The sequence below is a fragment of the Syngnathoides biaculeatus genome, chromosome 4 (assembly GCF_019802595.1).
Source record: "Syngnathoides biaculeatus isolate LvHL_M chromosome 4, ASM1980259v1, whole genome shotgun sequence".
NCBI lineage: Eukaryota > Metazoa > Chordata > Actinopteri > Syngnathiformes > Syngnathidae > Syngnathoides > Syngnathoides biaculeatus.
Genome location: NC_084643.1, coordinates 11776109 through 11799292, shown reverse-complemented (window position 1 = coordinate 11799292; position 23184 = coordinate 11776109). Strand labels below are relative to the sequence as shown.

The window sequence follows — 23184 nt, the reverse complement described above, 5'->3', positions numbered from 1 at the left end:
CACCACCTCAATTCTGGTTCAGCCCCCCCCCCCCACCAACCCCACACCTCGATTCATCGAACGAAACCAGGGACCTTCCAGCCCACCCTAGAATGTTTCGCCCGACGTCAATGCACTTTGTTACACTATTAAGTTTATTTGTGGAACTTTACGAGACTATTACGTTTGTTTATTTCACTTAACGAGTGTACGTATTATATTTCAATTCCCGGTTGTTTATTTATAAAAGTGGAATAGCGACGGTGAGAGTGCAGCACTCGCGCGACGGGATCAGAGAGAGTACAATTCAGTTGTATTTCACTTTGACGTTCCAAAGATTGGATTTTGAAGTCCTATTTTTTTTTTTCATTTCCCTTTTATGTACGTCACACTTGAATTGAACTATTATTACTTATGTATCTTCCCCCCCCCCCCCCCCCATTCAACTCCCATTTTGGCTTCAAACATTTTGACTTTATTCCTGTCAAGTGAGACCCGGACTTATGCTGGTCCCGTTTTTCTTCTGACCTTTTTGCTGGAGGTCAAACATCCTCTGCTGCCAGAAGCTCCTGAAGGGGGCGATGCCGGTCCCGGGCCCCACCAGGATGCAAGGCGCTTGCTGGTCTTTGGGAAGCCGGAATAAAGGTGCGCTGAACGAGGCCGACACAAAAGAAAAGCGCGTGGGCAAAAGCGCGACCCGGGGCGAGCTCGTCGCCGTGGCCTTTACCTTCGGACAAAACAGGGCACCGCGTCGCCCTTCTCGATCCTGTTGAGCCACGACGAGCAGACGCCGTGGTGGACCGGTCCTTCGCCGTCTGGAACGAAGGAAGGAAGGAAGGAAAGGACCGTCGTCAACGGGGCGCTTCGGTGAATTCCGACTCTCTGAGCAAAGTCTGCTAGCAACGGAAAACACCATAGACGGGCTAACCAAACTACCGTCGATGTCGCCGCAAGACATGAAGACAGACAGAGATAGTAGCAATGTACTCACGTGCAAATATTCTTCATCCTCTGCAAAACTGCCCTATTTGTCCATTTTACAGAGTCACAATATTTGGCAAAGGCCTTTTTGTCTTTTATGTATGTCAGTATCATACAAGCGGAGCAGAAGCGCAGGCGCAATGTCCACAGAACTATCACCATGACCACTCCTGTATATGATAATCATGTTATCATACGTGCATTTCATAAAGTATCATCTCAACTTTTTTCACATCTAAAATATTCTCCATGGAATATATGTCGTTTTTTCCGACATTTTCACTTTCTGTGAACATTGCAATTTTATTCATAACCTGTCCCACTTTGGTCTCTTAAAACTGCAACATCGCAGATGCGGTTTTCGTCCTGGCCGCGGACCAGCGGACCAGCGGACCAGTTCTACACCCCCCCCCGGCAGGGTCCTCGCGGGTGCGCGGGAATTGGCCTACTGCGTTTTGTGGACTTGGAGAAGGCGTTGGACCGTGTTCCCTTGGGGAGCCCTGAGGGGGGGCGCACAGAATCCCTTGATACAAAGCGTTTGGTCCCTGGATGACGGCTGTCAGAGGTTGGTCTGCGTTGGAGGCAGTCAGTTGGTCGGTGAGAGCTGCCCTTTGTCAATGATTCTGCTCAGAACTTTTATGGAGAGAATTTCTTGAATTTGGTTGCCTCAGTCTCGCGTCTCTGCTTTTTGCAGATGAAGCGGTTCCGATGGCTTCATCAAGCCGTGAACTCGTAAAACTAACCGGAGCGGTTCACAGCCCAGTGTGAAGCGGCCGGCACCTGCGAATCCGAGACCGTGGTCCTCGGTCGGAAAAGCGAGGCGAGGCCTCTCCAGGTTGAGGGTGAGATTCTGCCCCACGTGGAGGACTTCAAGTATCTTGTTCACAAGTGAGGGAAGAGCGACGGGTGGATCGGTGCGGTGCAGGGTCCGCGGCGATGCCGTCGGTGTAAGGGAGGAGACGAGCTGAAGCGCTCAAATTTGCGTTCCTCCCCTCACCTGTGAGCACGAGCTGCGGGTCGTGAACCCAAAGAACAAGATCCCGGAAACAAGCGTCGCCTCCGCCTCCCCGGTGAATTGTTCGGGGGAATCCTTTTCATTTGTACATTTTGCATTTATGTGGTTTTTTTTTTTTTTTTTACTTTGATATATAATAACTGAACTTTAAAAAAAAAAAAAAAAAGTTGAGACGACTCAGTACTTGTACTTTTTACCGGAGGATTTGTACTTAAGTACATTTCAACGTCCCACTTGTATAGAACAATGGGGGGAAAAAAAGATGATAAAATAACGATTACAAGTAATGGCAGTAGCTATGCTGTTAAAAACCAAAAACAAGAAACAAAAAAAAGAAGAAGAAGAAGAAGAAGCCCTGCCAAGCATTTCAGCTCCGAAAGTCGAGCGTGAGCACTTTTGCGGTTGGCAAACGCGGTCCGGGTTCACCTTTGGCCCGGTAGGAGACGACGGCCACGGTGAGGTGGATCTCGCCCGGGTGCACGTCGGGCGACGAGCTGATGGAGTAGTAACGCGGCTGCAGCAGCGGCAGCTGGGTGAGCAGCAGCGTGGACGGAATCTGGACCGACGGGAACTCCTCCAGGACCTCCACCAGCGTGGGCGTGTTGTACCACTTCCACTCCTCGTACTCCTGCAGACCCTGAAGTACGACGCAAATCAAAACAAACGCGCTAGCTACAAAAGTTCCGTTGCTCGCCGTCACACCGACGGGGCAATTTCGAGTGCCCAATTGATCCATAATGTTGCACGTTTTGGGGATGTGGGAGGAAACGGGGAGAACGCGGAAACTCCGCGCAGGTGGGGCCGGGATCGAACCCGGGTCCTCGGAACTGTGAGGCCAATGCGTGCTGCCTGGAAGGAAAGCGTTTTTGCAAAAAGGTCAGCTTTTACTTTGGAAAATTGCCAATTCTCAGATGGATGTCACGAGTCAAACCGGGAATTGAATCAAAACCAGTTTGAAATCGTGCAAATGATCTGAAATCGGATCAATCATTTCAACAAAGGAAATGAAAACCAACACAGCACAATCAATGACGAAAACAACCGACCGAAACATTTGAACGTGATGCATCCATACAAAACATTTGGAAGTGTATCACACACACACACACACACACACACACACACACACACATAGTACTTGATTTTTTTTTTCCCCCCAACTCTTCACGGACGGACGGACGGACGGACGGACGTGCGAGGCTGACTTGACTTGTGCGTGCCTTTGGTGTAGTGCCCGGTTTTGCCACAACATGGGAGGCAGCACTGAGCTCCAATGGAAGAGATGCAGCGTATTTGACAGCAAGAAGAAGAGGCAGAGACGGTCCAAAATGAAGCCCCAGTAAAAGCTGCCGCACAGCAGGTAGGATTGAGGAATGTGATTAGTTTTAGACACTCGTAAAAAAATACATTTAATAAGCAGCATTTCTGGCGGCTGTGGGGGAAACTGGTTGCGGCATCTGCCTCACAGTTCCGAGGACCGGGGTTCGAATCCCGCTTTTCTCCGCTTTCCTCCCACACCCCACCCCAAAAAGGTGCGATTGTTGTCCCCCCCCCCCCGTGTGCCCCGCGATTGGCCGGCGACCGGTCGAGGGTGCACCCCGCCCGCCTCCTGCGCGTTGACAGCCAGGATTGGCTACAGCGCTCCCGCGGCCCTCGTGAGCATAAGCGGCTCTGCTGTCATTCATGCAAATGTTTGTCGTGCTGTTTTTTTTTTTTTTTTTTTTGGATAAGGATTCAGATGATGTACGTGGCAAAGTCGTTTGCTGGCATTTTGGGAAAAAAAAAAAAAACGTGTTTTGTTTTTTGTGGCGCTATCAAGTCGGGTTAGTCCCCAACGAAGTCGTATTTTGTACCTTTTCCAAGACGCGCTCCGGAAGGGAAGATTTCAAGCTCCCAGTTGATGCCGTGCGTTAACAATTGTTTGCCGTATGGGGGAAAAAGCTGGAAGCGGACCAACGCGGAGGAAAATGGATCTAGTTGGACTTTAACACTTTCTGGTGGGCCTCCGCAGCCCCCACCCCGTACGATGAGCGTTATTTTTGGGCCGCTGGGTTTATGGGATTTAAAGCGGGGAGGCGCACAACTGTTGCGTTTCCCCGGCCAAAGCCAAGGAAGCAGCTTTCCTCTTTTAGCTGCGTAAACAAGCGCGAGCGGAATACGACGACGGCGTGTTTGCAAGCGTGCGTCATCGCCATTTGGAAGGTGATTATTATTTTAGCCGGTGAAAAGTCGCTGGCGTGGCCAAACATTCGTCACTCCGCTTACACAAGAGACGAGCGGCCGAGGTGCTGAAAACCAGACGGCCGAACCGCTTTTGGGCGTCTGCGTGACGTTCGGCCGGGCGACAAAAAAATGCGGAGACGGCTACGTTACATTTTGCACTTTTTGCTCAGGTTTGTTGGCATCGTTTTTGCCTTTGATGGCAGATTTTTGGGGGGAACAAGTTATTTTTTTCCACTTTCACTTCTCTACTTATTTGTATCCGTCCGTGTCATGTTTTGTAACCTTCCACCATATTTTTGTCGTATTTGTGTCCAGAACTGTCAGATCTTTGTCCTTTTTTTTTTTTGGGTTAGGGTTAGGTCAGATTTTGCAAATATTTATCTGATTGCCCAATTCTCGTCGTCTTCAGTTTTTGTCATTTTTATGTAATGTTTCCGTCCGTCATATGAAAAAATAAAAGTATTTAACAACTTTTTGTAAGGTTTTTTTAAAAAAAAAAAATATTTGTCAAAGGTGGGGACCCCAAAATTTGCGCGCAGGTCTCGTCGGGCCAGTAAGACGTCGAGCGGTACGTTCGCACCGGAAGACGCGATGCCCGTCAAAAGTGTTTGAAATTGCACAAAGCAAAGAAAAGGGCGAATATCCCTTGCAAATAGGACTCGACTGCGACGCCTTCACGAGGAGGCAAATCTGTGCCACGAGCACAAAGGATGTGACGAGATGCCTTCAGTTCACATGTAGTTCAGGCAAAAATAAAAACCGAATGCGACGATGCGCTTTTGTTTCCTCGGCGCGATTCAGATGACTTCCTTTCCGCCGCGTCTTGAAATGTTTACAACGATACGTGAGTCAGCCCTCAGCCTCGGCCAGAAACCCGCCACTCCGCGACGGGAAAACGACGGAAGTTGTCGTGCCTTTCCAAAGTGACAAATAATTCTGCGTATGTAATTTCATTTTGCCCGTGCGTGTCAATTTGGTAGCAAGTGGACAAAATGTTCTTTGAAGGCCCTTTGCAGATGATCAACATGCCCCCAAATGGCTGACGTCTGGCAGGCCTTCTTGAGGCTTTTTGGTGGTTCTTCTCATGACAAAACGTCCTGCTGCCAAATCAAACGGCCTTCGAAAACCGAAGTTGTTTTACAAACAATTGTGTAGGATAGAAACGGCAACGGCAGACTTCCGTTTTTTTTTTTTTTTGTCCGGCGTGGCTTCTTACATTTTTGTGGCTTTACTCACAGCGGGACGTGAGCGGCAAATTTCATTTTGACGCCCCAAAATGAAAGGCAGCGTCACTTCCGGGAGTCGCGCTAGAGTAGCCAGAGACCGTAAGAGTACCGTTACTTTTGCTTAGGATGACTCTAGTAAAACAAGGAGCGCTCCAAATAATTACTCCAGGAGGAGTAAGAAAGTACACGGTGAAAAAAAAAAACCAAACTCCGAGGACTGAGTAACGTCCGCCTTATTTTTTGAAATGAGAAGACGAACGCCCTTGCCACCATTTCAATTTTGAAGCGGGAGGGGGGAGGGGGTGGACCACCACCACACGGCAAACGTCGTCGTCTTCGGACGAAAAAAGCCGTTTGCTGACCAGACTTGTTGATGAGTGAAGGAGAGCGAGAGAGAGAACCGGACGGACGCCTGTTTTACAATTACACGTGAGCATAAAAACGTCCGCAGCGCAGCGCAAAGTGTTCTGTCACGTTGGAGGTGGGCTGAAATAACTACGTTGCTCGTAAAAGCTGCCGCCGTTCACGCTTGGTCACGTCTACGCGACTCGCTCGGCTTGCTCGGCCAACGGGTCGGTTTCCGGTGACGTCCCCGCAGTCCCGGGATTCGCCGTTTTGTGTTTCTGTAGCAAGTTAGCGTCGAGGTCAACAAAGCAAGCGAGCGAGCGAGCGAGCCCCTTTCGGCCCTCAAAAATGGCAGTCGTTTGGGCCTGTACGAACCGCGGTGGAACAAAGAGGGAGTATTTTGATATTCCAAAGGTCAACCGGGGCAGTAAAAGTAAGCGTCTCCCACCGAGCGGGATCTCTTCCTGATCCCGCAAAGAGTCCGCTCGGATAATCAGTGAAATACTTGAGCCAACGAGGAATGAATAACTTACGTGTTCTACACAAAGGTACGACAGACAATTCTCCATTCTCAAGAAAAAAAATCATCGACTGACATTAAGACCTCGCTCTCTCTTGCTATCCCCTAATTTGACTGAAGCCTGGAAAAACTGCAAAGCGTCGGGCAGCCACGCGTGAACACGCTTCTCCAAGACCGGCCATACGAGGTCAATGACCGGAGAGAACGCGGCCATCCTTTTGGGATACGATCCAGGGACGGAGTAGCGGCTCGGCGGACCTCTGAGTCCAACGTCTCACGCGAGCCGCCACGACGCACTGATTGCCGTCGTCGTAGGCTTGTAGAGACTTGTGAGCCTTGAGTTCATCGAGGGGATATGCGCTCGCAGAATCGACCAGATCATTGACGACATCGGGTGACTCGCTCGAAATGCAGACGGATCTTTCCCGCCGACGTTGTTCAATTTCTTCAAGTATTTGGCTCTCCTGAAAGCACCAAAAGGTGTTTTCATCCGCTACGTTTGCGTTTGCTTGAAACGACGTCATAACTTTTACAGCAAACGGAAAAATTTGGCCTCCGGTCTCCGAACTCTCAGACACACGTCGCAAGGCGCGATGGCCAACTTTGTCTGCCGACGTGACGTTTGATCGGCAAACTCGAGTGAAACATCCCTGCGGGCGTCACGCTGGGGAGAAGTCCAACAACAGACGGCACGCGCAACCCTCGAGAAAAGAAAGAAAGTCACGAGCGACGTGGAAACGATTCCAACGGAGTCCCGCGGCACTCTTTCAACGCTTGAATAAGAGCAAAAAGCATACGCGTCGCGAAAACTACTCTGACAAATCTCGATGCAAACCGTTACCCGCGTGAATGAGACAGGGTAGGCGATGCGGCGCTTTGCAACCGGCGGCAAACGTACCTTTTCAGCATGTTGGCCGGTTTTGAGAAAGACCTAAACCAAGCTGAGAAACCTTCCCTCCTCCTCGGTGGAAGGGAATTAAAACGGCAGCAAACATCACGATGGATTTTTCTTTTTACCTTACTGAGCACCTCGAGCCGCTTCTTGTGTTTGTCGTTGGCGGCCAGGGCGGCAAACTGCTGCAGGAGGACGGGACTGGGCGGGGTGGTGATGTCCAGGAAGTACTGGAAGGCCTGGACGATGGTGCAGGGCGGGATGCGACTGGCGTTGGTCCAGTTGCTGATGACGCCTGCCGGCCGGGGCGAAGGCAGACTGAACTTAGTGGGGGGGTCTTTTGACCGTGGCGTCTCAGCGATAGCGCCGTCGGAACCGTCGGCAAGCGGAGCCTTCGGCGGCATTTGATTGTGAAAACGGGGGCCGTGTCTTTAATCATCATTTTATGCCGCGTGACGTCTCAGCTGACGTGAAGAAATTCCGAGATCCGAAGCGGTCTCGCATTTCCACGCTTGAATGTTTCCTTTGAAGTATTTCCCGACACGAACGCTGGAACTCAAGGGGAAAGATCTGCTCTCATGTCCCCGTTTCTATTTCTTAAAGTTGTCCCGCAGGGTTCCGTACTCGGTCCACCACTTTTGACTATTTACATCAACTCTATTCCGTAAATAGACGATGATATCAATAACTGCCTTGCGCATTTGCATGCCGAGGACACAATTATTGATACTTTTAGTTCCTCCGTCTGCAAGTTTGACTCCAACCCTTGCTTACACATCTGCGAAAAAAAAATCTTCCACAAACCCGACGGGAATTTTCTTCCATCTTGCCTTACCGCAGGTCCATTTATCCTGCACACGAGCAAGCTCTGCCGGATTCATTTGGATTTTTGGAAACCCGGAACCGGTCCCGATTTGGTTGGTTATGGTTTTTGGTGGCCATTTCCCCTAAGCAGAGCCCCCCCCCCAGCACTTTTACGGAATTTTGATGGACCTTTGTCAGACTTAAAGCTAGCAAAACGCTGCTCCAATCTAATGCGAGCAGAGCGCCAATGCGTTTGTATTGGAAAGAGGAGCTTCGAGAGGCGCTTTTTTCCCTCCGCCTACCCGTTGACTAACGTACTTGAGGACTATTTTCCGCCCTGGCGGCGAAGGGGTTCATCCCGCCCACTGTTGACAAAAATAATGAAAAGGTCACTTTGGCCATCTCATTAGCGCGTTAATGACGAACGTGACACCGCAAGGTACGTGACACGCGTCCTGCTCGGGTTCAGGCCTTGAAAGTGCTTCTTGAGGAAGGGTTGCCATGGTTACAGAGAGCCTCCTCTTATTCCCGTGAAGCACAAAAGTGCATCTGAGTGTTTCTCACAATTTTTAGTGACTGATCAAGAGGTTGTTGTTTTTTTTTCTTTCTTTCTGTCTTTCTTTCTTTCTTTTTTTTAAAAAAAAAAACGAGATTTGACAGTTTACAGCCAAATTTGTAGTTGGAGTTGTACGTCTCGGGCGGATTACCGCGACGTGCCGGGCAGCGCGGAGCTCTGCTGTAATTACGAAAAGAAGAAGAGAGGCGGGGACGGTCCTCAACTCAACTCAGCTCCACAAAGTGCACAGAGAGAATTGTTGTACGTTGTTTGTGTGCGTTGCTGCACCGTGTGGGTAAAATAGCGCTCGTTTGAATGTTTTGAAATACAGAAAAGGTCCCCGTTTTCCAATGTTTTCAAATGACAATTGGCATTCGACAAAACCCGGAAATAACATATTGCGCGCGGCCAGAACCGCTGACCCGTAGCACGCTTTATTGTGAATTTGCACGCTGCCGACAAAACCCGGAAATAACACAATGCGCGCAGCGCAAGCAGCTAACCCCGACCCACAACGCGCTTTGTTATTGTCAATTCAAAGGCCCCCCACGTTAAAAAAAAAACAAAACCGGAAACGACATAACGCACGCGCTGCACTTTAGTTCAGAAAAATAGTTGCCAAGGCTGTGGGCCGAGTCGCTGCAGATACGGCAATGCGCTCCCAACGTAGTGTACTCCACGACTAAAGGATACATTTACAGCAAAAAGTCAATATATTTCTGAAATTATTTTCTTATATAAAGTATTTCAACTACTACTCAGTTTATTCTCACGAAACGCGGCAAAAAAAAAAAAAAAGGCTTTAAAAAGCCCAATTTTTTAGGCTGGGCACGCGTTCTTTCTTTTTCCATTCATTGTAACGGGAAACATTGATTCGGTTTTCGAACAAATCACTTCTCGAGTCGTTTTCTGGAATGGAACTGAGGCATCCTTGTACTAAAACGGGTGTCCTTTCACTGCGCTTGGGAATTCTAAGCACTTTTGTTGTTGTTGTGGCTACACGCATGATGGACATGACTTCCATATTTCATCGTGAGAATGTGAAGAATGATTCAAAATGATGAAAAAAGAAAAGAACGAGCCAAAACCTCCCCAGCTGAGCTGGAGCGGCAGGTGCATTAATATGCGGCAAAGAGGGTTTTTTTTTCCCTAATGAGCCAATTATTTTTTTTTTTGGCCTTGAGAAAAATTGAGAAAGTGCCGAAAGGTCAGAAATGTAAATGATAAAAATACAATCATGATAATGAACAATGGCAGGAGGAAGCGGCGTGTGTGGGATGATTAATTTAGTGCAGAATGTCAGGTACATTTTGCCGGGAGAACTCCAAAATCACAACGTTTTAGTCACGGCGCGACTACGAAAGAGGCGAGCACGCGCACGCTACGCACACACCTAGCGCCGTGTTCCTCTCCTCCAGGAATTCGACTTTGACGATCTGATTGACGGGCGGCGCGTCCTCCAGTTTGTCGATGAGCGCCGTCACCAGGTCCTCGTGGTTGCCCGCGAAAATGCCAAGATGGTCGCCGGGGTAGTAGCTCAGCTTGTCGTGCTTGTTGGCGTCGAGCCGCACGAATATGGTGGAGCGACTGAAAAACAGCAAAGCCGACCGCCGCAGAATCGTTTCGTTTCAATTTGTTTCTTTTAAAGGCGTGTGAGCAAATCTGGGTCTTCGGTGTAGTACCGCCTTGTGCCACAACGATACCCGGGCAGCACTGAGCTCTACTGCGAGACGAGCAGAGAAGGACCCCAACTAAACTCCCAAGTTCTCACAGAGCAATTTTATTATTGTGCAATACTCGTTTCATTTTATTATTGTTATTTAAAAAACACAAAACAAAACAGTTTAGCCAATTGATAGTACAGATCATCTCTGGCACGCAAACGTTTCTTTGGTCATTTCAACACTTTTGCCATTTTTCATCTGTTGCTCCAGCGTTCTCCAAATCGTCTGCATTTAAGTGTTTGATGAGTGAAATTGTCTCAAGTTAAAAAAAAAAAAAAAAAAAAAAGCTCACGTTTGTACAACCAGAACGGATTTTCAGTCATCGCGGTGTGGGGGGGGGGGGCAGGTCTGGAACGTAACCCCCCGCGATGGAGGGGTGGGGGTGGGGGGGGTGCGTTTTACTCCATACTGTATGCCTGTGAGTATTTTTTGCAAGATCTCTTCGCGTGCTTCGCTGATTTGTGTTTGTTCAATTGCGGTTTGAGAGGTCACAAGGATTGTGGCCTCGATGCCGACTTCCACGAGGTCATTAGAACGGGCGGCGTTCCGTGTTTGCGTTCACGCTCGTCGACATTCATCATCACATCAGTTCGGGAAGAGCTTTTTTCAGCCTGCTAAACACGTCGACGCCTTCGGAGAAGGTACAAACCGTTGTTTTTCGTTGTTGTCACTTTTGATTGAAATTGAAATTGAAACATGGCAAACTCACTTGGATTTGAGACTTTGGAGGTTTTGCGATTCCAACATTTTTGCTCCATAAACCCTCTTCTTGTGGATGGTGGACAGTGCTTAAAAGAGAAAAAGAAAAAGTCAGAGCTAGCTGTCTACATTTCTGATCGACACCATCAGAAACGTTTTTGCGTAATGCCAAACTTTTAACTTGATATTTGTGAAATGTGGCCGCTTGCTCGCGTCATCCGGTGGACAAATCAATTTGCCATTTTCCGAGATGAAGGGCGACGCGCCTCCGCCTCGGCAGCAACTCGCAAAGGGTGGCAAGGGTGCTTGCCGCATGCTTGGAAAGAGCGCAGCCTACTGGACAAGACAATTATCACCTCCTTGTTCAACATGAATAGCAACACGGCGACATAAAAGGTTGCTGCATGCTTTGAATTGGGGGGGGGGGGGGTGTCACGTGTAAATTCTCCAATACACAATGACACTTATGCAAGTACAGGGGTACCGGAAGTGGTAACACGTATTTTACATGTAAATAGCGTAATCTCTTCCAAGCCCCCGGCCCCCCGCCAAAAATAACCAAAGTGCAGAAAAAAATGATGTTCATTTACCTTCGGTGAGAGAAAGAGAAACGAAAGGCACCGTGGGGGACGGAGGAGGAGGCGAGCGTTTGACGGACGAGTGGAAACGTACGTACGGACGGACGCGTGCGCGCAATTTCTTTCCGCTGAAGTTTCTTGGGGCCCACGGTGAACAAACTTGCGATAAACACAAATGGAAAAAGTCACAAAAATTGGATTTTGTATATCTGCTAGCGTGCGCTCGCGTGTAATTCGCTGACAACACGAGCGTCCGTGGGAAAGCAAAAGCATCATGGGTAAAGATTGCCATCCCTCCCAGCCAACGGAATGGCAGGAAGACGCTATGGCGAAAGCCGACGAGAGAGCGGCTCTATCGCGCCACAGCCAAACCAAGATACGGGATGTTTACGTTCGGCGCGAGCAGCAGCGCCTATTATTTGCCGTTCGTATCCCGAATTTTCCTTTGTAACTCGAGATCATATTTTTTGGTAACGTTCGCAAGTAGAGGTACCGACCGCCGCGGGGAGGAAAAGTGTGAAATGTCGCCACACGGTTTGAATGCGGGACAAGTAGCAGAGTCTGGTGGACAAATATGAAAGCGAGGCTAAGCAAGAAGCTTCTCTGAGAAGTGAGACAGTAAACAGTGGCTGCATGCTTTGAATGCGTCAAAGTGGCACCGTCTGCTCCGACAAGCCAATTTCCACATTCCGCAACCAAACGGTGACATTTAATTACAGTGAGTGGACACTTTTGCCGCATGCTTTGAATAGGGCGAAAAGCACAAGCGAGAATGTTTTTTCTTTCTTTTTTTTTTTTTTTTAAGATACCGTCGGTGAGAGCCGGCGCCTCGGCGGTGTACGTCAAGCGGAACTTGCTCTTCTTCCAGCTCCGGTGGTTGCTGATGAGCGAGTCGTTTGCCTTCTCGATGTTGACGTCGTCGCCCACGCAGAAAACGTCGCAGGCGGCCTTGACGAGGGAAAGACGGCAAAAAGTTTTTAGCGGACCGGAGGATCCGCCGCACAACTGTTGACGACGTGAAAAAAAATTGCTTTACAATTTACAAACCCGGGGGAGACAATCCTCAAAATATGCAACTGAAACTTTATCTTCTGTAAAGTGACTGATAATCACGGAAAGCAGAAAGTCCAGTCAGTCCGTCTAAATCGAAAAGCCTGGAATTTACCCCGAGGTTCAGTTTTGGACATGGGTTCTTGGGACATTTTTGATGAAGGCAGATGTTCGGCCCACTTTGTGTTGGAAGCGGCGTATTTCTTCCAAGTCTACGTCAGACTCAGGGTTAGCTTAGCTGAGATGCAAGCAACTGACTTTTAGGACACAATTTGCACCAGGACGCGCGCACTGGAAAAATTGGAAGCGCTCAGGTATGCGACGAAATCTAACGTGCGCGGTGCGAGCGGCACCTTAAAAACCTTCTTGGCCCAAGTTCTGAAGGACTCCTCCTGGCCACACAACTCGTCGCCCTCCCCCATCCGGAGGATGCGCTCCCCCCCGAGCTCCTCGAACAAGGTGTCCACGGCGTGGGCAAAGGCGCAGAAGTGCGGGTAGGCCCTGGATCCCAGACCAAACACCGAGAACCTACACCAAAAAAAAAAACAAAAAAAAAACAACAAGCACACACAAAGAGAAACAAACAACACGCACACACACAGTGCAGTGCAGTGTTAGCGTATGGGAAAAGACCCCCCCCCCCCCCCCTACCAAATCCCGCCAAATTCAACATGACCAAACATGTTTGAAATACTTCAGTGGTTTTCGTTCTTTTTTGACAGGTGCGCCGTTTTGCTCTTTCCCATCTTCCCTGGCCTGCCGGTTTTCCACCGCAGTACCCTGCGGGACCCCATTGGGTTCCCCGCCCTCTCGCCCGGCGGTCTCGCCGGCGCGTCGTCCCGGGCGGTCGGGCGCATCCGAGCTGGTTTCACAAGCAAATGTTGCGGTTGGACGGCGGTTTGCGGGTCGCTTTATACGAATGTACCAAAGGGCCACCCGTTGAGTCTGTCTGATCGGTCGCCGCCATTGAGGGTTAGGAGAGCAAGCCACCGACCGGTCCGTCAATGATGGATTTCCCTTCTTCTTCCCTTCACCAAGCTATTGATTGGTCATTATCCACCCAATCAATCATTGTTCCTTCCAACCTAATCATTCTTCCCCGTTTTCTCACTCAACGGTCCTTTCCATCATCCGTCCATCTGGTCCCGGAGTCTTTCCTATTAGCCATCCTTCCTCTCTTCTCACATCCATCCACTCTTTGCTGCTTCCCATCCATCCATCCATCCATCCATCCATCACCCCTTTTTTTTTCCAAAGCAATCATCGTTTCCTAATCTCCACCCGTCCGTCTTTCCGTCGCCCACAAGCAGTCAAGTGAGAAGATTCAAATGGGGAAGGAAATTGTTTGACAGCAGTTTGTATCTTGCACTTCTTCATGCATCCATCCATTCATTCATTCATTCATTCATTCATTCAACCGTGCCTTCTCCAAGCCATCCATCCATTCTTTTTTTTTCTAAACCAATTTTCTTTTCCCATTTTTATTCTTTTCTGTAAGACTCCACAGAAACTCGGACCGTGTCGGGAATCCCTCCCACTTTCTGAGTCGATGGGACTTTTTTTTTTTTTGGAGATGGGGGAGGGATTCCCAAGACAGCCCGACCCAAGGGAAGAAGTCGAAAAAGAAGGTTTCGGGGAACGCAGCTTTGGCGTACCTGACGTTGGCGAAGGGCCCGGTGCTCTCAAAGTTGACTTTGACTTCCGGCTCGTCGCTGGACGACTTCCTGATGTCCGAATAGGAGGACACGCTGTTGAAGCGAACTTTGTAGCTCCTGCCCGGATGATGAAAACACTTAGTGCCATTGACATTTTGGGCTGTTGGGGGAAAAAAAAAAGAAAATAGATAATCCACTGCGGAGGCTCCAACCCACTTTCTGTCTTCCGTATTTGACGTCGGGTGCCGCATCTCCATCAAGGCAGCTCCGAATTTCTACAACGACAAGTGGATATAGAGCATCAATTGCTGGGTCTTCCACACAATCGCCGGTTTTTGCGTCCCGACTAAGCCTGGCTGGATCAACTGACAAAGTCCGTTCGCGGGGAGAGGCCAAACGTCTTCTAAGACGAACAACAGTCCAGTGCCCTGACTATGAAATGAATTTATTCTCAATACAAGGAATGCCTTGAGAATAAATGGGGCGGATATCAAATAGCAAATCCCAAGTCTTAAAGTGTTAAGTCAAGGCCCCAGGACCGGATCACAAGTCCTTCATCTGAAAGGTTGCCACAACTTTTTCTGAACTTTTCTTCGTGTGAAAATGCCGACCTTAGCTACGGTGAATGGAAATATCTGGCAACGATCTCGTGTAGTGGGCGATTATTTGGGTTTCCACACAAAAAAAAAAAAAAAAAAAAGGGAAAAGAAGCGGTGCTGCACGCCGCTCCAGCCACACAAGCGGAGACCGGCGACAAATGCGGTGCGGCTCTCGGCTTCGGCCTCGCACTTGTCGTTTCTAGCGAAAAACGCCCAAACCTTTCGGACTTTTGGGTTCCAGCCACTAATCGTGTGTGCGCAAAATGCCACCGAGGAGGTATAACATGCGCAAGAAATACATTTCTGACAACATTGTCAACTTTTCTTCGGGCCACAATGGAGAGGTTTCCAATGACGTCACCACCGCCCTGAGACCGATCGGATGAATTGAAAGAATTGAGAGAGAGAGAAAAAAAAAAAGAATCACGCTTCACCTTTCACCCTTTATGACACACAAGATGGCGGAATTGGAAAGCTGTCCATAAAATTACTCGATGGACATAAATCAGGTGTAAAGGGCGCCCCCCCCCCCAAAAAAAAAAAAAAAAAAAAAATGTGGCCACAATTCAAACACAGTATAACATGTATGGGTGAAATCCGCGTGAAAAATGAACTTGTCCACCTCTCCGTTCTCAGGTGGGTCGCCGTTGCCGAACGTGCTGGTCACCACCAGCACCAGCGTCTCGTGCTCCAAGTCCACCACATCGTAGTCGTCCATGGACATCACCTGCACACAGGTGGGAAAACCAAAGAGGTGTCCATTGCTCCCACGTCATCGTTGATTACAAATTTCCCGATAGCGAAGGCCCCGACTTTAGCCCCCGCCGGCCTTCTCGCCTTTAACGCAGTAAACGCGCGGTCCCTTCTGTTGTATGCTAACCCGAATCTTACAAAAAAAAAACAAACAATGTTAGCTGATGTCTCACCAGATATGTAAAATGCTAACGAGCGAGATTTGTGACTCATCAGCACCACAAACTTAATCGCGGCTGAGAACTCAGTACACACGTTTTTGTTGAAATTTGCTCAATTTCTTCTTCCCTGATTGAAAAGGACCACATAGAAGCGGCAAACTGATGTCTCCCATCTAGTGGTGCAATGTGTTATTGCAACTTCAGGCAGACAGATCAGGTATGGTAGTGGACCTTTTTTTTTTTTTTTTTTTTTTTTACATTTTCAAAAATTCGTTAAGGAGCCACTTGAAGGTGTAGGCGGGGGGCCACATTGGGGCCCACCGCGCCCCAATCTGATAAACACGAACAAAGCCTAAACGTGTTGTGGTCATCTTGAACACAGAAAAAATGAAAATGAAAGCCTCTGCAGACGCATCATATTTGCACGACTCTTTTGCGTAGTACGGCTCCGCAGGTCACCTGAAGCGAACACACAGTAACGACGGCGCGGGGAACAGCGTCTCCATTTGGCATTTCCGCAGGGTGACGATACGGTTCGGAGGAGTCGATTGGTCCGACCTGGGCCTCCTCAGCGTTGGGGGTGGAAATCGCTCGCTGGCGCACACGACCAAATCTAAAGCGGAAACCGGCTTCATCCCCGACCGCGGGCGTCGCAGCATGCGCACACCCACGCATCCGCATTTGCGATGCTCACACGCGGAACGTGTCCCTTTTGTGCTATTGATCACAAACCCAGAGGCAAAGTGCACAATGTGTGGTTGAGGGTTTTTTTTTTTTTTTTTTTTTCCCCCCAGCCTCCCCCTGGCCGGAGAGCCGAGCGCGACAAAAGACGAGTTTCTCTGATGCGAGGTGTGGGCAAACGGGCCTTCGCGTCACAAGTCTACCTAAAGGCCTCGTTATACACGCGCTGCCATCGCAGCCGCTGCCCTGCACGCTATTTGTCTGGATAGTCCAGCGCAACCCGTGTGCCCGGTTTTGAAAATGCACTGCAGTTCTTCAGATTTGCAAGTGGACTTGAGGGTCGCCAGCCTACTTTAGTGTTGCAAGTGTGCATTAGCATTGTTAGCTTACCTGAGCGTGGAAAGCGCATATTAGCATCGATCTTGTGGAAACTGCACCTTGGTGTCACGAGTGTAGCTTAGCGTGTCCAGAGTAGCTTAGTGTCGCGAGCGCACCTTCGTATGGACAACGTGCCTTTGCATCATAAGCGTACCTTAGCGTGTCGAAAGCATAACTCAGTGTGGAAGGCGTACGTACCTTAGCTTCGTGAGCATACCTAGCATTGAACGCGTGCTTTAGCGTCGGAAGCGTACTCGAGCTTACCCCCGGAAGTGTACCTTAGCGTCACAGGTGTCCCTCGCCGTCGCAAGCGTACCTTTGCGTCGAAAGCGTGCTTGAAGATCTCACACAGCGTCTTGGCATAGTCCTGAGATTTGCCCGTCTCCGTGGCGAACAGGATGGTGGCCTTGACGCGCTTGGCCATGGCCGCGCCCATCAGCTTGGCCGAGAACTTGACCGCCCTGCCGAGACAACCTCACTTACTGGTCTCGTCCGTCCTGTCCTCAAGCTTATGACATTTGTCCATTCACCAGTTCAATTTCCTTTTTTTTTTTTTTTTTTTGTTTTGTTTTGTTTTGTTTTTGACTCGTTGACCGGCAGCCATTTTTCCCAGATTGCGAGAGCGTTTTGACACACCTACAAAAATACTGCTCACAAATGTTCTGTAGCAGCACCCAACCCACTAAAAGAATCTTTTTTTTGTTCTTTGGCAATCAGTTGTCGAAAACGGGTATTTTTTTTTTTTATTTTTATTTTGACCAAAAAAAAAAAAAAAAAGGGGCCCTGTAGCTCAGTGGTTCGAGCACTGGTTTGGTAAACCAGGGGTTGCGGGTTCGTATCCCACTGGGGCCTCCGCTCCCTGAGAAGGGTTGCGTCAGGGAGGGCGTCCGGCGTAAAAATTGTGCCAAACATATGTGTGCGTTCATCCGAGATGACACGCTGCGGCGACCCCGAAAGGGACAAGCCGAAAGAAACTTCTTCTTCTTATTTTGACCAAAAAAAAAAACAATTGTTAAACAGAAGAGTGACTTTCACACCTGTTATTTTTGCTCTTGTGACATCTGGAACTAGTAAACCAGAAAATGTTTAGATGACAAAATCTGGTAATTGAATTTATTTACAGAAGCTGGACCGGAACGTGAGCGGCGTTTCTCAGACGGCGTTCGTCATCTGTTCCAGCAAGAAAAACTGACCAAATGATGTTGATTCCCTGGGAAATCTCACTTCGGAGCACACCGAGGAAAATTTGCGTTTGATTCCGAGAGCAAACGGATTCGTTTTGAGGGAGATTTTCTTGCTTTGCACAATTGATTGGAAAGTACCTTCCGATTCGAAAGTACATTCAGTCATTTTTCTGTTGCGCAATAACATCTACATTATTAAACAAGTTAGTGTGATTGTTAAGCGTGTAAAATCTATTCATTCTGTAGGAAAAGGCCCCAAAACAGCACCACAATACGACGTGTCTGCTTGCAACTTATTAATCTTTCAAAACTGTCGTTCATAAAGATTTGCAACACTGGAGTTTCAGGAATTTGGCAAAGAATAAGAATTCTGTTCCGGTCATTGAAAAGAAATCAAATGTTCCCCAGAGGATTTCACATTTAAAAGCCAAGTCTGAATATCCTCAATTAATATCGTCGATACCACCGAGAGCTCGTCGTGATTCCATTTTGAACAGTTGGAATTTCTTCTTATCTCAAGTAGCGTCGCTGCCATCGATGAAACGACAACCGCAACTCTAGTTGGAGACGAGATTTGAAGTTTGAACGAGACGAAAGAACGTAGATATCAATAAACGACTTTCTGTTGATGTTGATAGCGTAAACTGAGGTGAGCGATAGCACAGAACGGTTCAATCCACTGGTGGACATCACCTCCCGCTCAATTGTCAATACTTGTAACCGGAACATATTCAGAAGATCTTTTATCAAGAAGACTGGATTTCATTTCGGGGCTTCCTGACGCCATTCAGTGTCATTTACCACATCCGCACCGTCATGCCGTGAATTTTGCTCTTCACGTGTCGTCTGGGGGATCGGCATTGCGAAGCTGCGATCGGTCCCGCAACTTTTCGATCACGAGCCTCCACTCACTTGGCAAGTTTCTTGAAGCCGATGGCTCGTTTCTTGGTGGGCGTCCCGTTGACTCCTTTCCACACGTGAGTGTTCCACGCGTCGACCTGCAGCAGACGGGAGAGCGCGCCGCACGTTTGACACCAGCGGGAGCGCCAGAAGGTTGCCGACGCATTTGATGAGGCGACGCCGGGTTGCGCGTACGCAGCCGCTGTCGACGTGACTCAATAAATGCGGCGAGACGAGACGAAAAGGCAGTTGACAAGCCCTGACTGCGCCAAACAAAGGTTAGGGTGCCAAATTAGCGTTTAGAGCTTTTTTTTTTTTTTTTTTTTTTTTTATTAAACCAGAGATAGGGGAGCAAATCAGAATTTTAAAAGGGTTAAGCTTTCGAGTTCGGTCAGTATTTCAAATCAAGGTTTCAAGCCTCGGTTCGGGTTCCAAATTTGGGTTTCAGACACAGTTTGAATAAAGCCTTGCCTGGGCTTTTAAAAACAGGGTTAGAATTTCAAAGTCGGGCTTTCAGGTTGTATGTTCGGGTTCGGAGGCAGGACCGGGTCTGAAATGAGTTCCGCGTGAAAACGGTCAAGGACTTAACCCTTCCATAAGATTTCGAAGTAGGCTCTGCAGCCAGAATGAAGGTCTCAAGCCGGGCTTGGGGTTTCAAGATTTCAAAGTGGGCCTTCAAGTCTCTGCGTTGTGCTCCGTGGACCCACCTGGTACTCGAAGGAGGGCGTGAGGCGGTAGTTGAGCATCTCCTGGTGGAAGACGGGCGTGATGCTGCCCGACATGGGCGGCACGATCCACACCCAGTCGCTGGGGCAACCGCCGCGCACCCGGTACTCGTTCTCCATGTGCTTCATGAAGGACTCGGTGGCCGAGTGGTGGTCCACGATGGTCACCTTGCACGCCTGGGCCAGGGGAAGAACGCCCATTCAATTGTGGACCTCCTGGACCCTTCCCAGGAAGTCCACTGAAAATCCCTTTTGAGTGAGTCGGGGTTGCGCGAATGATTTCTCAAAGACGTATCCACGATAACGTAAAATAGAATGAAGGCTGCAGCTAATTGTTTTCATCATTGATAATTCTGTTCATTCTCTTCTCGATGAATTGATGATTTTTCATCCTTGTATTGTAAAAAGAGAGCACGACTTCACACATGAAAAGCGCAGAAAACTTGACGACGAGTCGGCTCCTGGCCGGGGCCGCAACATCTTTCCTCAAAAATCTCGATCATTGTTTTCCCAAATAAAAGCAGGACTTTGCAAATGTCTCGTACTGAAAACAAGACGACAAAAAAACAAAAAGATCAACAGCCGAGAGAAAGCGGAGAATATCCACCGTCGAGATGCTGAAATTGCGAGCCTTTCGCACAATTCGAAGGCCAACAAGGATTTTAAACCGTTCGTCAATTATCAGAAGAGTCGTCAATAAACCATTGAATTGGTGGATCCGTAAATAGAAGTGCGCCACCATTTCATACTGCAACTCAATTGATTGTGCCGCTCTCTGTGGTGTGCCCGCTTTGGCCAGCGGGAGGCAGTATCACCCTCCAACCATGCAGACTAGAAGTTCCTCTAGACGCGCTCGTGCCCATCAGAAAGTGTGGAAGAAAACAAAGACACCTGAAAGCTGTGCAGTACGGCGATGTTGATCTCCACGAGAGCTTTGTCTTTCCACAAAGAAGAAGTCTTCCTGGTGTCCAACGACATCTTGCTAGCGACATCCTGCGGACGGATTTCCAAGGTCTGAATTATTTGTACGATTTTTACGCTAACGGAGTCCGGGAGCCCACCTCCAGTATGTTGTAGCGGGAGCTGTCGCAGAAGTCCCTGACGCCGATCTCGGTGCCCATGTACCAGCCGCTGAAAGGGCAACCGGTGAACTCCAGGCCCCCGACTTCCATCAGCATGTTGGAGACCGCGGGCAGGCCGTACCACTTCAGGTCCAGCTCCTTGAACCACTCGTACCTGGACGGGACAACGACAACGGGAATACGTACGTACGCGTCGGCTCCCCAACTGGCAAACGGGCCAAAACAAACATTAGCGCAAATTAGCCTCTCACTTCAACCTCCCCCCCCCGCCCCGCCCCGCCCCGCCGCAATTTAAACTTGGCTGCGGTCCGACAATTTGGCCTGACGAGAACTAATCCGGCCGCAAACGTGCACAGCACACGGTCGGTCACATGGAATCCACCGAAGCCGAATTCTTCGCGGTCTCGCACAATCGAAATCAACGGAGCGAGAAGAAAAAGTCCACAGACTGTCAAAGTTCAGGTTCCCAGCAAACGTGGGCAACGTCCGTCCGGTCATACTCGGAATGCCGTCACGGTTCAGGGATCTTCGGTTCAAGTTCGCGAGATCCGCTTAGAAAGGAGGAACGCTCCAAATGTTTCGATTTGCCCGGCCCGTCTGTCAAGTGCCGCGTTTCCTTGATACGGGTTTTGCAAATCAATTTCTTGGAGGAAAAAAAAACAAACAAACAAACAAACAAACAAAAAAAAAACACCTCATCCGTCATCCGTAGCTGAAGATAAAGAAATCTCAGTTCGCTTGTCTCGTGCGTTCCGTGTGCCCAATGGAAGTGGCGCTCAACCGTCTCGCGTCACACACCGCAACGCTTCTCTGGTGGCTTCCGCAGAATCCAAAAATCTGGTCCGTCCATCCGCTCGTTTTCAAAAACCGCAGCCAGCGCCGCGTCGTCGGCCCCGAAAATCCGTTTGAGCGGCTGATTACAGTCCAGTCACGTGACCGCAGCAGTCAACGTAGCCGCGATCCGCCTAGCACAAAACGTAACAACGTGGACAACGGCCCCGGACACTCGAAGCGCTGGCGTCGAGGAACGGGACCGTGCGGCGTACGCTCGTTACGCACGGAGTCTCGCTGTCTGGGATGGATGCGAAGAAGCGACTCACTTGGGGTGCGTGATGGGCACCTCCAGGACCAGTTCTTCGGGGATCTCAAAGAGTTCCGGGTCGTTGCCGTTGGCCTGCAGCAGGAGGGGCAAGACGTCGAAGCGACCCCTGGGCGCCTTCCAGCCCAGCTGCGTGCAAATCTGCCGGCCCAAAACGAGATGTCACGCCTCGCTTGCTTTCGCCGCCGGCGTTTCAACGGATCATTTTCACACCACCTCATCAATGACGCCGGAGAAATTTCACCTGGGTAAATCAATTCATTCTACTGATATGAGCATTTTTAGTTTTATTTTTTTTTTTTTTTAATCATTAAACAGCAGTAACAGCAGCTCACTATGCCCATTTTATTCTTTTTTTTTTTTTTTAACCACCACAAAAGATAACTGGATACACTCCAAATCCCACGATAGGAGCAATGAAAGAAAATCCGCACTGCACTGAATCCACGATTGGTGAACTGTGCTGTAAAACGGAACAGATGTCAACTCCTCCGAAAGCAGCCGTAATGTTTGCAGAGGATAAAGAATATACGCAGTCGCTCAATCAATCACTCGTCACCTACTCTCATATGCCTAAAATGGGATTTCTAGTGAAGGATATTGTATGCAATGGCCAATTATTGATCAGGGAGTACAACGCGCGCACGCACCTCCGTGAACTCCACGTTGGCGCCGTCTCCCAGGACGCTGCCGTCGGGCTGCTTGTAGCCGGCGTAGCGTATGAGCTGAGAGTTCCACACGCGGTAGTCGCCGTTGCCGTCCGTTCTTTGAGGGAAGATGGTGATGGCCGACCTGCGAGAGGAAATTGACGGCAGGAAAGTTGAAGTATTTGCACGCGTTGCCGAACAAGCCACGGGTTTCGAAATACCGTGACGTCGAGGCTAATTGTTGTTACTGCGTCTTTGGCCTTTTGCGTTAGACGTTAGCACCATGCTAGCAGACTTTCAGTTCAAATATCGACTGCCGAATTCTTTTGTTTTGGGTGTCGGTTTCTTCACTTACGTTAAGCGTTTTGGAAGATATGAGGGCCAGTCAGCAAGTATCGGGTCCAATTTTCTTTTCAATAGATGCAAAAAGATGAATGCTAAAATGTTCACGGCTACTTTGAATATGTTCTCTTATTTTCTGGCCAGTTAGGTTGCATCGACGAACACGCAAGCCTGCTCAAATTCCCCCGCTTGAGCTTTTGACCTTTTTTTTTTTTCCAGCTTGCATAATTTATGCTGGGGGGGGGGGAAACAACATTCCGCCGACACGCAGTCGTAAAGTTAAGCTCTTTGTGCGTTTTGTTGGCGGGCGAGATCGAGCGGCGCCGCCGTCGCCGCCTATCGGAGCGAGCGGTCCCCCGCCCGAAGGTCAGACCCCGTCGGCTGAC

General features: G+C 49.2%; 1 protein-coding gene across 6 annotated transcripts in view; it reads right to left on the bottom strand.

Moving 5' to 3' along the window:
- nos1 (nitric oxide synthase 1 (neuronal)) overlaps positions 1–23184 on the bottom strand; it is a 58085-nt gene that overhangs the window by 3436 nt on the left and 31465 nt on the right. For all 6 annotated transcript variants that reach the window (XM_061816370.1, XM_061816371.1, XM_061816372.1 and 3 more), the window contains exons 10-27: positions 22460–22601; positions 21811–21950; positions 20690–20864; positions 20520–20621; positions 19611–19805; positions 18916–19001; positions 17136–17280; positions 15469–15573; positions 14464–14522; positions 14248–14364; positions 12946–13120; positions 12352–12490; positions 10975–11053; positions 9935–10128; positions 7307–7476; positions 2402–2612; positions 707–794; positions 508–629 (exon numbers count right to left, since the gene is read on the bottom strand). In XM_061816370.1, the coding sequence (XP_061672354.1) occupies positions 508–629; positions 707–794; positions 2402–2612; positions 7307–7476; positions 9935–10128; positions 10975–11053; positions 12352–12490; positions 12946–13120; positions 14248–14364; positions 14464–14522; positions 15469–15573; positions 17136–17280; positions 18916–19001; positions 19611–19805; positions 20520–20621; positions 20690–20864; positions 21811–21950; positions 22460–22601 (2444 nt within the window). The remainder of the gene's footprint in view (positions 1–507; positions 630–706; positions 795–2401; positions 2613–7306; positions 7477–9934; positions 10129–10974; positions 11054–12351; positions 12491–12945; positions 13121–14247; positions 14365–14463; positions 14523–15468; positions 15574–17135; positions 17281–18915; positions 19002–19610; positions 19806–20519; positions 20622–20689; positions 20865–21810; positions 21951–22459; positions 22602–23184) is intronic.